Source organism: Schistocerca americana, chromosome X, assembly GCF_021461395.2.
Source record: "Schistocerca americana isolate TAMUIC-IGC-003095 chromosome X, iqSchAmer2.1, whole genome shotgun sequence".
NCBI classification, from domain to species: Eukaryota; Metazoa; Arthropoda; class Insecta; order Orthoptera; family Acrididae; genus Schistocerca; species Schistocerca americana.
This window is the reverse complement of record NC_060130.1, coordinates 712,606,618-712,621,793: the sequence shown is the minus strand read 5'-3', so window position 1 is coordinate 712,621,793 and position 15,176 is coordinate 712,606,618. Positions and strand designations below refer to the sequence as shown.

Here is a 15,176-nt window from a genome sequence, read left to right as displayed (position 1 = left end):
CGCCTGTGTTGTCTGCTAGCCGCTTTGTGTTCATGGCACTGTGCAAGCTGCAGTGCGCATGTATGGATCTGCGGCTGCTTGGTATTGATTGGCTTGCACGAAGCGATCCGACAACAGCACTTCAGTTCTCTAGACCCAAACGGTATCGCGTCTGAAATGCATACTAAATAATACAGGGGCTCTAATTAGAGTACTAGACCATTTGGTGCTCTCGAGTACCGAAATGATCAGCACAATGGCGGAAAGATACAGAATAGGCACCCTGGTGACTTATTTTCATCTGTGCTCTCTCTTGCACACTACCGCTGCACGCTATCCATGTGGACAGGCCACGTGCTTGCAGGGCTCTACTCTCCAGCACAAAGGAATGAAAATGGAAATTTCATGCTGCATATGCAAATGAACAGAGCATGCATGAATAGAAGCATTTGTGCATGTGTGATGCAGATGAATGATTTGGCTATCGGACGTGTCATGCTGGGAGTAGATCCTCTTAGTGAACATGAAAAGGAATGGTTTGCAAGCAATAGGGCAACATGAAACGAAAATAGAGACACCCTAGCTAGTGGATGGCACTTCCAATAAACACAACTATTGGGGACCAATACATGGATAGAGTGGCAAAAATATGCCTTACCAGAAGGATGGAGGGTGAGGCAAGTTTCTATTGAGCATGGGGTCAAGTTTTGGTGTTCTACTGTGAAATGCATGAGCCTGAGAAGTTAGGCTTGCTGTGATGATAGTTGCAATCGATTTGTAGCAGCACAGCTAAAATAACAGGTTCTGCGCATGTACATTTTGAAATAGATGAAGTAATTTTCTCATGGGACTGGAAATATTGCCCAAGAGAGGCAATGCCACTGTTAGGATGAATTTCATGATGACGGGATGGATTTCATGATGACATACTGAAATTGAATTTGAAGTAATTGGATGGGTGACAATTTCAGTAAGGCCACGCAGCTGAAGAACCCACACCATCACAAGATGCACACAAGGAGCACAGTATCTTCAGACTGAAACTCATGACACCATTCCATAAGGTGCAAGAAGGATACTCTGCCAGTAGACATGCAGTTTTTAGTGGAGTCACAACCAGATAATGGCGGTGTGGATAAAATTCAGTTTCCTAAACCAGAATTTGGCCCTTAACAGGGAAGGAGAGAATGGTCACTTGGTTCCAATCGGTATAAACAACTTTAGTAGCGAGAGACTGAAGCTACTTGCCAAGGCACCTAAGAAATTACAGGCTGCAAAATTCACACTGACCCAAAAAAAGTGTGACTTTGGATTAAACATACTCAAGTATCTGTGACAAACTGTCAGCAATGACAAGATTCATCTGGCTGCAAGAGTAGAAGAGAGAACGTACAAATTCCTTGCGCTGACATCAGTTAAGGAATTGCAGTCATTCCTACTGTTAGCACGCAACAACACAATGGCATTAGTCTCATTCATTTGATCCAATATGTGCATAACTCTTATGTAAAAGACACTGTCACCAGGTTATCAGAAGGTGAATCTTCTCTTCCACTGAGGTAACAATCCTACATATCATGGAAATTGCTGTATATATTCACCATCAGAAACTTTTCATGATTCAGCCTCCTCCCACTTAGATAACTTTACCCATCACTCTGGGCTTCAAAAAACGATAGCACCACAGTACAGTCTTATCAGGAATGAACTTGCACCTGCATCATCCTGATGCAGCTTTCGTATAAATAATACATGTATTACACACTTTTATTGTTACTTGTATCTCAATCACCTGAAAATTTTAGAGAAATGATTTTTTTCTTCTGGGGAGGGAGTGTAACAGCTCAAAACCTGACTGGTCATTGAAATACTCTAATGCCAGACGGCACACTTGGTTTGGAGTTCAAAGCAAATGTGAGCATCTAGTTGTTTCACCACCTCTGCAAAGCTGCAATAAGGCTACCTGGAGATGTGGCAGCAAAACTGTCAATGATCGTAGGTCAGCAGAACTGCTGGCAATGCATGCCAGTCAACAGCCAGTCTTTACCTCATCTAGCCCACAAGATGAGTGGCTGACATTACAGACAGCGCACTTGCATTTACTATTTTGCTAAACAGCAAAACAATTTTAACTAGGAGGCCAATAAATACTATCACCTCTGGCAGCAGAGGAAATTAGGATGGCAGGATTAAGTCATCAGCTCCAGTCGCTAGCCTGGCCTCACCTGAAGAAATGTCAACTGCCACACTGCTGATAAACTTGTCATCTCTGCCACCAGATAGATTGAGCAGCAATCTGCGATTATTTGCTGATGGCGCTATAGCATATGGGAAAGTATTGTCATTAGAGTGATTGCAGAAGGAAATTGGATGACTTAGACAGAATTTCTGTTTGGTGAGATGAATGGCAACTTGCTTTAAGTGTAGAAAAATGTAAGTAAATGCAAATAAGTAAGAAAAGATATCCTGTAATGTTCAAATAGAGTATCAGTTGTGTGCTGCCTGACACAGTCATGAAGATTAAATACCTGGACATAATGTTGCAAAGCGATATGAAATGGTACGAACAAGTCAGGACAGTAATAGGGAAGGTGAATGGTAGACTTTGGTTTATTAGAAGGACTTTAGGAAAGTATAGCTCATTTATAAAGGAGACCACATATATAACGCTATTGTGTCTCATTCTTGAGAACTGCACAAGTGTTCGGGATCTCCACCAGGTAGAATTACAGGAAGAAATCAAAGTAATTCAGAGTTACGCTGTTATGTTTGTTATCAGTAAATCTGATCAACACATGATTACTTCAGGGATGCTTCATGAACTCCAGCTGGAACTCCTGGAGGGATGTTGTTTTTGTGAATCACTACTGAGAAAATTTAGAGAACTGGCATTTACAGCTGAATGCAGAATGACTATCGCCACCAACATGCATTTTGCGTATGGGCCATGAAGATGAGTTAGAGAAATCACACTTTTATGGAGGCGTATAGGCAGTCACTTTTCCCTAACTCCATTTATGAATGGAGCGGGAAGGAAATGACAAGTAGTGGTATAAGGTATCCTTTGCCATGCACCATATGGTGGTTTGCTATGTATGTACAGGTAGATGTAGATCTAGATGTAGAATCCCTTCATTGCCACCTCAATAGGTCCATTACCGTCATTTCCCAGTATTGGGGCTTTTCATATGGAGACTTTTAGTCCACACTATCATTTGGCACTCATATAATAAAGTTCTTGGGAATTTACTCAGTGCCTGGTTACTTAATTGTTTTGCTACTGCCTATCCTGTCTAAAAATTAGTCACCTACTCCTCCGTGGATGCAACCCAAGATCCATCAGCAATCGGATCCTACATTCATATAGTCCCAGCAATGTAGTCATCCTGATTTCAATCTGTCTCATGCTGGATCTGCAAAAGTACTCAATTTCTGCCATCAGTCTATACCAATACGGATCATGATTCATTGAAGCGGGTCATCTTTATTAGCCTGCAGCAATATGTGTAATGATTAATCAAAAAAGGCAATCTTTAATTGTTATTTGATCTTTCAATGGCTGTGCTGCTGTGCATGCCCTGTGAGGTAGTAGTGTCTGTGTGCCCTACAGAAAGAAAGTGATTCTGGTTTTTGCTGTCCAGCACAGAATAGGTAGATTATTTATTGCACTGTTGACTGCCTTCTACTGTTACACCAACAACACATAGATGTCCACAGAGTTTGACACTGGCATCTTGTGACAAACCAAATTCTCACACACACACCAGCAACCCATAAATCAAATGTTCATGGGTGTAATGTGTGCTTACAGAGATATAGCCCTCATTTTCAAGTTGGATATGAACTCTTGCTCACAGAAGTATAACATTAGTCTGTTCCAGAATATTTTAACTTATTCTGTAATGACATGTAATGAGTTTTCTTATGTCTAATTAGCTCCTGTGTCTGAGATAGCATGGATTTCAGAACCAAATGCTATGGGAAAGCCAGTCTGGTCTTTTCATTCACAAGACCCAGAAGGCTATACAAGGATCAGACAAAATAATGGAAACATAGCAAGAAATGTGTGCCTGAACATTAATGAAGCAATGCAGGTTGCACTGCAGTATTTGATCACAAACTGCACCTGTGCAATGTTATCAATACATTACAAGTGTGAATCATGGTCAGAACAGAGTTCTATATAGTTGTGAGTGTATTATGTGAGTGATAAACAAATTTGAAAATGGGCAAGTTGTTGGTGCTCATATGGAGGGTGCATCCATAATTGAGGGAGTCAAAGTATTTGGTATTTCAAGAGGCACCATATCACAGACTTACATCACATACAGGGAAAATGGAAAAACATCACCTGCTAAGTCACAACATGGACACAACTGTGTGTCGTGTGATAGTGATCGGTGGTCATTGAAGAGAATTGTGATAAAAAAGAAGAGGACAACAGCTGCAAACGTCACTACAGACCTGAATAACGCATTCATGAACCCTGTTGGCAACAAAACAACACAATGGGAGCTCCATAACAAGGGATTCACAGGACAAGCTAGAATTCCAAAATGGCACATCAGTGATGCAAATGCCTGTAGCTAGAAAATGTGGTGCCACAGACATAAAGCCTGGACTATGGAGCAATGGAAGGCAGTTAATTGGTCAGATGAATCTCAATGCACACTGTTTCCATCTTCTATGCGAGTTTACATTCCAAGAGTGAAAAATGGCGCGGGGGGGTTTAAATGATGATGTGGACTGCCATATTGTGGTATTTCATGGGCCCCATGGGTACTCTGCAAGGGTGTATTACTACTATTTTGGCTGAACAGGTCCATCTCACAGTTCATATTTGTCCCCTAATGGTGATGCTCTTTTCCAAGACAACAGGGCCCCTGTTCATACAACCTGCATACTACAGGGCTGGTTTTATGAGCATGAGGATCAACTGTCACAGCTCCCCTGGCCACCACAGCCACCAGATCTTAACATTATTGAGCCTTTGTGGTCCACTTTGGAAAGTAGGGCACGTGATCGCTATCCACCTCTATCACCATTACCTGAACTTGCCACTGTTTTGCAGAAAGAATGGTGTAAGATCTCCTTGAAAATAACACACGACTGGAAGCTGTTTGAATGCCAACTGTTTTCTTAAACTGTATTAGGCATGTTAATGTGCTGTGTTTTTGGTGTTTCCATATTTTTGTCCAACCCCATATTTATAGTTCCATAATATCCATTACTCAATACAGTAGGCACTAATGGCATATGTATTTAGATATAAGAACCCCCTAAACAAATGGCTGAACCACGTAAAGGCCAATGACAGAGTGTAACTCACTTGAGGAGTCCTGGGATGGTGTAGCTTCTGCTTACAGGACTTCACTGCACCTCATCAGTAATGAATATTTGTTTAGAATTTGTATCAGGTATGATTAACTGATGAAATTCAAAATGTTCAAAGAGAACACAAAACAGAATGTTCATACAAATATATGGGCACCATTAACAATATTATAATGTAATCTGAAACTACATTTCTTGTTTCATTTTGTAAATTCACTATGTCAAACAAAAAGTACTTCAAAAGAAAAGGAAAAGAGCGAAGGGAAGCCCAAGGGTATGCTAAATAGAAACTGAACACATGAGGGTGGACATCAGATGTGAAAAGAGAACTTAAAAGTACAAAAGATGTAGTATGATGAAAAGAGAATGGAAGATCATGTGCTTTATTACTAGGGCAGAGAAGTAACTGTGATGATAATGATGATGAAAATGAAATGATTGTCATGCAAACAGTAAATTAAATAACATATTTTAAATGCTATTCTCATTAAAATTACCAACGAAATATCCAATACTTTACATTCATTGTGTATCACTGACATCAACCAATAACCTGTTTTAATTTTCCTCAATAATTATGGAACCTAATACTATGTGTTAGACACTCGGAACATATTGAATACCTGAAAATGTAAAATCATTGTAAATGTACACTATCTTAAGCAACTACGTAGATTATTGTACTGTTTCCCCAGCATAGCTTACCTCCTTGTACCCCAAAATGAACCACCGGTGTCGGCTGGTTCCAACATTCGTGGTGTTGAACTACCAAAAGCAAATACTGCAGAACTTCGTTCATTTTTCCTCTTCGAGTCTATGCGAGCTTCACGTTCCTGAAAAGGAAAGTAAACTTATTGATTAGGAAACCATAAATTTAACCAGAGGGGATACAGTTACATTATCAAATAGAAGCTAGTTCCCATAATTTGTATCATTTCAGGCAGGGGGGTTACCTTCATAGTCTCAGATGTTATTGAATTTAGCATATGTTAAAATTCAGGAGTAAGTAAGAAACATATAATTTTTTTTTTTTTCGTTTTCTCCAAAAAAAAAAAAATCCTGCCCCGAGATACAGGCCTCCAAAGATGACACTGCGAACACCATTTTGAAGATGCGAATTTCAGAAAAATTCTTCTCTGTAACAGTTCTAGATATTTTGTTAGAGTATATTTATTTGAAAGATAATTGCTTTATGATTACAATGGTACCCTCCGTTTGGACCTATCTGACAAAGTTCTTTTACTGTCGCCTTTTGAAATTTTTTCAAAAATGCCAATCCAGAGAAGTTAGATTTTTTTTCTGTTGATTAGTACCATGTAGTACAATATTCTCTGTAAAGCAGAGCTTCCACTTGTAAGTTGGACAGGTTTTATTTTTAAACATATTTTTTTTTATCTTTCAAGGGTAATGTAAGTCTTCGTTGAAGTTGTTTCTTACTAATTTCTTTGTTACAATGTTTATTTCTATTGTCTTTGTTGCAGTTCTTTCTTATCACTTTCTTTGCTGCAGTTATTTCTTTTCACTTTCACTGCTGCAGGTATTTCTTGCACTTTGTTGTAGTTTCTTGTCAGTTTCTTTGTTGTGGTTTCTGTATTGTAGTTGTTCAGTGCTAATTTGTTTACTGAAGAGGCTTCTAAGAAATCTGAGACCATCCAGTGAGTTCTGTGTTTTTATGAGGAATTTGCCAGTTGACACAGTTCCAACGTGTTTTGTGAAAAGGACTGTTTGAAATGTCTTCTGACTGGGACCACAGGAGAGTGAAGTGTGCTGACTATTTGCATATCCATAAAAGAGTGATATATAAGACAAACAAAAAAACAGACTTTGTTCAGGTTGGGAATAAGTGTTCTCATTTGACGACTCTGTTTCAAAGTGAAGATGTTTCTAGTGACGACTTTTTGTGTTCTAAATGTTTTGACAGAATAACAACAGTGATAGTATCTGAACAAGGTGAAGCCTCCCATGGTGCAGATGATGCAGATTTTGCATCAGTAGAGGAAGAATTAAATACCCTGAATCAGTCAACTACAGAGGTAGGTGTTAGTCCTGTTAAGAAACTGTGGTCAGTGAAGTTGAGTCATAAGCTCTAAGCATCAAGAAAGCACAGAGAAATTACTAAAGCTATGGATGAATACACTACAGCAAAACTGACCACACTCTTCAAAGTAGAAATTCCATCTTCAGAAGAAAATAAACCAAAGCAATTGTGCATCCTACAGTGAAAAGGTGCAAGTTTTAACTATTATTCCAGAGACATTTTCAAAGGAAACAATTTTCAACCATGTTCCATCAGTATCAAAGTATATGGTAGACAAATCAAGAAATGTAAGGTCTGTAAAAGGAGTCTTTGGAAGACCACATTCCTATTAGGGTCATCCTGTAGAAGCAGCTCAAGTTCAAATAGTGCAGTCATTTTATCTGGAGGATAAATGGGACTGTTCTCACCAGAGCACCAACACAAAAGACACTATAACTGTAAGAGTTGAAGGTCAAAAAGTTGTGAAAGTGAAGAGGTACACGACTTGCAGTATTAAAGAAACTTTAGCAATTTGTAAGAGCAACTATACTACTTCACATATTGGAAGATCAAAATTTTATGCGCTACGACCTAAGTGGATAATTCCACACCCATCTAGAGACGTCTGTTTACATGTGTACTGCGCGAATTTTGAACTGTGTGTGGTAACCTCGAAGAACTCATTGGAGCATGTGACACCTTGGTTTGGAGTGTGAGGTCATTAAGAGTCTGTGACATAAAGCATGATACTCATTTACTTCAAGAATGTGGTGACTGCCCTGGAATGGGAGGACTGTCTTTACAGACACTTGGCCTGGAAGATGTAGCAAATAGCTCTGCAGAAATTACATATGTGACAGGGGAGGAAAATAAACTAATTAAGAAAACTGTTGCCTTCGACAGTTTCACTGATGAACTTGGCAAATGGTCATTGAAAGCAGTAACACGCCAGCATCTGAAGAAATTGCATCAAAAACACATTGCAGAAGTGAATGGATGTGTACAGGCTGAACAACTATGTTTAGTGCTTCACTGTGATTTTGCTGAGTACTGGTCTGTAATTCTCCCACAAGGAGTACAAGGTTATCATTGGAGGATTGACCAGGTTTCAATTTTTACAGGAATGACATATTTTCAAAACAAGACCACAAGGGTTGCAGTTATAAGTGATGACACAAGACATGACTCAGCACATGCTTTGCCAGCAATGCACAAAATTCCTCATCTGAAAACAGGGGCAGTCATTTTAAAAATCGTTACCAGCTGTCTGAATTAAGTCGCTTGTGCCAACTGACTGGGTATACAGTGCTACTGGTCACAGGAAGGAGCCTTGTGATGGTGTAGGAGCCATGCTGAAGCACCATGCTGCAAAACAATCTTTTCAGACCAAATACAGATGTGATTCAGAATGCTAAGGATTTTAAGAGAGTCGTGAAATCTTACACATCCGCAGGCCTCATTCTTTTGTCCAAAGAGGAAATCGAAGAATTCCATGAGCAGAAAAAAGGAGAATGGTCCAAACAAACTACTCCTGTGAAAGGAATTCAGGAGACACATTTTTGGACTGAAAGTGATGGGCGAACTCATATTGCACACACTTTAAAGAGCAAGAAAGAAGAAATTTCGTTCGTTTGGCCAACACTTCAGAAAAAGCAGGATAATATTCAGATTCACAACCAGAGAAGGGGGATGTCTGAGGCGTGTGTGTATGACTGTGACTGGTGGATTGCAGAGATTATAGACACCAGTTATGAGTTAAACGAAATTGTAGTGAACTTTATACTACCACATGGACCAACAGCTGGATATCAGTTTCCAGCTGAAGGACAGCAACAACGCTATCAGTGCTCACTTCCTGTTCACAATGTTTTGAAGACTGTAAGTTCTCCAGTTCATATTGATTGAACAAGAAGGCATCACTCGATATCAAAGGAAGACACTGAAGCAGTGGAACACATTTTTAATTCATTGACTGGCTAATTTCAGCACTAAATAGAGTGCACAGAAGTTGCATAAATTGAAACCTTTAAGTCTTTCGACCTTTCACATACATTTTGGAACCATTTAAAATGCTTGAAAAATGAGCCTCTTACTCATCTTTCAAAACTAAAATAGGCTGGGTTTTGATTTTTATGAGCCTGTTATGTGATGATGTGGTAACAAAACAGGTTTTATGTATAGCAAAAATTTCAATTGTTTATAAAACCTGTTCAATCTAAAAGTGGAAGCTTTCCTTTTCAGGGAATATATAACTATATGGTACTAATTAACAGAAAAAAATCAAAATTTTGTGGATTGGCATTTTTGAAAAAATATATATATATATATATATTTTTTCCATAAATTCCAAAAATGTTCAGAACACTATAGTACAAGAACTTTGACAGATAAGTCCAAATGGAGGATTTCTTTGTAATCATAAAGCAATTATCTTTCAAATAAAAAAACCAACTAAATGTCCAGAACTGTTCCAGAGATACAGCATTTTAAATTTTTTTTCCAAAATTTGCATCTTCTAAGTGGTATGCACAGTGTATTTTTGGAGGGCTGAATCTTGGAGCAGAAAGTTTTTTGGAGAAAACAAAAAAATACGTGTTCCTTACTTAGTCCTTCATTTTAACATATGCTAAATTCAATAACATCTGAGACTATGAAGGTAAGATTTTTTCCTGGGCTGCCTGAATTGATATGAACTATGCCAGTAATAGTTGAGAAAAATTCAGGAGTGAAGCATGAATAGACTTTGTTCTATCACTTGTATATATATATATATATATAAAAAAACAAAGATGAGGTGACTTACCGAACAAAAGCGCTGGCAGGTCGATAGACACACAAACAAACACAAACATACACACAAAATTCAAGCTTTCGCAACAAACTGTTGCCTCATCAGGAAAGAGGGAAGGAGAGGGGAAGACGAAAGGTAAGTCTTTCCGCTCCCGGGATTGGAATGACTCCCTTAAAACCCACTTCCTTTCGTCTTCCCCTCTCCTTCCCTCTTTCCTGATGAGGCAACAGTTTGTTGCGAAAGCTTGAATTTTGTGTGTATGTTTGTGTGTCTATCTACCTGCCAGCGCTTTTGTTCGGTAAGTCACCTCATCTTTGTTTTTATATATAATTTTTCCCACGTGGGATGTTTCCTTCCATTATATATATATATATATATATATATATATATATATATATATATATATATATATATATACTTTTGTAGTGGATGAGTGCATGGGACAAATTTAAGATTGAAAGAAATTACAGGAGTAGAACAATGAGATGGGGAATGGGTAGTGGGAAGTTAGCCCATGGAAGTCAGGTGATATGACAGATACAACAGGCATGATATATATATATATATATATATATATATATATATATGCTACCAGTGTTAAAGACTGCGATGGAGCTCCGTATGCCACGGCAAACTGGCTGACACTGACGGCGGCGGTGCACAAATGCTGCGCAGCTAGCGCCATTCGACGGCCAACACCGCGGTTCCTGGTGTGTCCGCTGTGCCGTGCGTGTGATCATTGCTTGTACAGCCCTCTCGCAGTGTCCGGAGCAAGTATGGTGGGTCTGACACACCGGTGTCAATGTGTTCTTTTTTCCATTTCCAGGAGTGTATATATATATATATTTTTCGTGTGTGTATATATATATATATATATATATATATATATATATATATATATATATATATATATACAAGTGATAGAACAAAGTCTATTCATGCTTCACTCCCGAATTTTTCTCAACTATTACTGGCATAGTCCATATCAATTCAGGCAGCCCAGGAAAAATATATATATATATATATATATATATATATACACTCCTGGAAATGGAAAAAAGAACACATTGACACCGGTGTGTCAGACCCACCATACTTGCTCCGGACACTGCGAGAGGGCTGTACAAGCAATGATCACACGCACGGCACAGCGGACACACCAGGAACCGCGGTGTTGGCCGTCGAATGGCGCTAGCTGCGCAGCATTTGTGCACCGCCGCGGTCAGTGTCAGCCAGTTTGCCGTGGCATACGGAGCTCCATCGCAGCCTTTAACACTGGTAGCATGCCGCGACACCGTGGACGTGAACCGTATGTGCAGTTGACGGACTTTGAGCGAGGGCGTATAGTGGGCATGCGGGAGGCCGGGTGGACGTACCGCCGAATTGCTCAACACGTGGGGCGTGAGGTCTCCACAGTACATCGATGTTGTCGCCAGTGGTCGGCGGAAGGTGCACGTGCCCGTCGACCTGGGACCGGACCGCAGCGACGCACGGATGCACGCCAAGACCGTAGGATCCTACGCAGTGCCGTAGGGGACCGCACCGCCACTTCCCAGCAAATTAGGGATACTGTTGCTCCTGGGGTATCGGCGAGGACCATTCGCAACTGTCTCCATGAAGCTGGGCTACGGTCCCGCACACCGTTAGGCCGTCTTCCGCTCACGCCCCAACATTGTGCAGCCCGCCTCCAGTGGTGTCGCGACAGGCGTGAATGGAGGGACGAATGGAGACGTGTCGTCTTCAGCGATGAGAGTCGCTTCTGCCTTGGTGCCAATGATGGTCGTATGCGTGTTTGGCGCCGTGCAGGTGAGCGCCACAATCAGGACTGCATACGACCGAGGCACACAGGGCCAACACCCGGCATCATGGTGTGGGGAGCGATCTCCTACACTGGCCGTACACCACTGGTGATCGTCGAGGGGACACTGAATTGTGCACGGTACATCCAAACCGTCATCGAACCCATCGTTCTACCATTCCTAGACCGGCAAGGGAACTTGCTGTTCCAACAGGACAATGCACGTCCGCATGTATCCCGTGCCACCCAACGTGCTCTAGAAGGTGTAAGTCAACTACCCTGGCCAGCAAGATCTCCGGATCTGTCCCCCATTGAGCATGTTTGGGACTGGATGAAGTGTCGTCTCACGCGGTCTGCACGCCCAGCACGAACGCTGGTCCAACTGAGGTGCCAGGTGCAAATGGCATGGCAAGCCGTTCCACAGGACTACATCCAGCATCTCTACGATCGTCTCCATGTGAGAATAGCAGCCTGCATTGCTGCGAAAGGTGGATATACACTGTACTAGTGCCGACATTGTACATGCTCTGTTGCCTGTGTCTATGTGCCTGTGGTTCTGTCAGTGTGATCATGTGATGTATCTGACCCCAGGAATGTGTCAATAAAGTTTCCCCTTCCTGGGACAATGAATTCACGGTGTTCTTATTTCAATTTCCAGGAGTGTATATATCATGCCAGTTGTATTTGTCATATCACCTGACTTCCATGGGCTAACGTCCCACTACCCATTCCCCATCTCATTGTTCTACTCCTGTAATTTCTTTCAATCTAAAATTTGTCCCATGCACTCATCCACTACAAGTGAAACCCGTCATGTTATTTATCAATTGATGTGTGTTCACTGCGTGACTTTTAACATTGGAAAGACCACAATTAAGCTGACTCGATGCATGAATCAACACAGCCGCTGCTGAGCATACTACACCGAAAAGGCCATTTGGATCATTCCACCCTCCACAAGAATTCCAGAACTTCAGAGACAGAAAATATTCTCCAACATATCAAATCATCCCAGCACCATCATCGATTTGATCACTGTTAGCGAAACCCCTCATTTGCTTACATAGTAGAATTGCATTACTTACTCAATTACTTGCCCTCTTTCTTTTATTGTCTCCTATCTCTCAACCTCCCCCACCCCCCTCCCCAAATCATCCTCTCTTTTACCAATTATTTATATTTCTCCATCACCTCGTTTCATCCTTTAATCCATCTTCATTCCATTCCTTCTTTCATCTCTGAAATGAATCTGATACGGTACTTACTGATATACCATCTTTGGCCTCCTACTATTTCTCTGGCAACTTTTCCTTCACCTTTGCCTCTCTCCATCTTCATAGGATCTGAGTGACCTGCCAATCCTCTCCCTTTTCCCAACCTTTGAATAGCCAATACCACTTTCCTTCCCTGAAGAAGGAGTGTATAACTTAGGGTTATTATCCTGTTTCTGTTCTTTTTCTCTATTTTATCTGGGTTTATCAGCAGTGTTAGGAACAGTGCCCTCTGAAGTCACAGTCTTTTATATAAAGCCAGACCACCAGCTGGCTGATGCAGAGGCTAAGTCTAAGTAGTACACTTAGGTTTGATTGTATAAACATCCCCGACTGGGGTTCAATTTTGACCTTAGATTAGAAACTGATTTCTATTCAGGATCCTGCTGTATTGTTTAACACTAGACCTCGATCCACTGATGGGTGGTCCAGTGTTGATCTAAGTTAACATGAAACACACTTGGCGTGTTTTCTATAGGCTGTTCGCAGCCATCCCCATTCCTGTGTGCCAAGACAGTCTCCGATGCTATAGGCAGATGCATTGGCCGCCACAACCAATAGATGACCAGGAGAGAGTGGCGTGAGGCAATGGGCAGATTTCAGCACATTTTTTCAATTGGTTAAAAGCTACTTGCACACAGAGGTCTAGTAATAGGGCACACCTCTTTTACACAACTGACTGTGGTTTGGGCTATGTGGGATAAGAAATTGGGACAGTAATTTCTTTTGCCCATAAACACCTGCAATTCAGGTAAGCTTGTCAGGCTTGGTACGGAGTCTATTGTTGTGAAATTCTGATTAGTGGGCTTGATTTCCTCTTTGGTGAGCCAGTACCCCAAATATTCCATGTCCCAAAGGGTCATAAGAATGTGGAGTGCCCCATGTACTAGATTTCACCAGCTCAATAACCCCAGCAGCCTGGAGTTGATTTAGTTCCTGCTTCACAGCAGCATGTAAGGTAACTGGAAATGGTCTAGCGCAGTAAAAACGATGTGTGGCGCCCCATAACATGAGTCTGTTGAAATCTTCATAAATTAACAAGATATTACACACTTGAGCTTGAAGCAGATGGTGTGTATGTGAAGTGTCGTGCCATAATCAAGCAGGATTTCAGGACTTCCATGGAATTATGGAAATCTGGCAGTGGGAGTAGACTAATACAAAAGCCTGATTAGCTAATTATTTAATGTCCCACATTAATCAATCAAACTGTGTATCTATAAATGACCAAAAATTATGTTGGCATAAACAGAAAAATGCCAGTATCAACCAAAGTGTGTAATTTAGTAATTTCATATGTTTTCTTACCATCAAATACAGTGCGTCATAGTAGGAATGGTCAATATTCAGGGATATGACAGGAGCAATAATTCGAAGCAAAAATGTTTAGTAAACACGGCTTCAAATTTGCATACCCTAAGAGCTATGAGTACTACTTCAACTTTGATACTGGAAACAAATCTCTTCTACTGCAAAATCTTTACTTTCCATATTTTGAGGGGTGGTAGTATGGATCAAAAGAAGAAAGAAAAATTTCCAGTTAATATGGGTTCTAAAATGCATACCTTAAGAGCTGTGAGCTATGGGAATTTTTTTCTTGCAGTCCATACTACCTCCTCCCAAAATATGGAAAGCACAGAGATTTGTTCCATGGTATTGAAGACAATGAAGTGCTCATAGCTCTTAACATATGAATTTTAGAGCCCATGTTTACTAGACTTTTTTGCTTCAGTTGATCATTCCTGTCACATACCTGAATACTGACCATTCCTCCTGGGACAACCTGTACACAGACTACTGAAACGAGGTTGCTAGAGAATTTACGATGGAGAAGTTTCCATAAGATTTCATTCCTGATTTAGGATTTAGCTGACTGTAACTTGGTCAAAGAAGAGGTAAAAAGGTGATGAAGTATTCTAGGTCTCCACTGAGACAGGAACAGAAATAAACAATTCTTCACTATACAAAGCAACCAAGTAACCACTG

General features: G+C 40.6%; 1 protein-coding gene across 20 annotated transcripts in view; it reads right to left on the bottom strand.

The window, feature by feature from the left end:
• Positions 1 to 15,176, bottom strand: part of LOC124555758 (ensconsin-like) — a 410,739-nt gene that overhangs the window by 89,553 nt on the left and 306,010 nt on the right. For all 20 annotated transcript variants that reach the window (XM_047129790.1, XM_047129795.1, XM_047129796.1 and 17 more), the window contains one exon: positions 6,019 to 6,146. In XM_047129790.1, the coding sequence (XP_046985746.1) occupies positions 6,019 to 6,146 (128 nt within the window). The remainder of the gene's footprint in view (positions 1 to 6,018; positions 6,147 to 15,176) is intronic.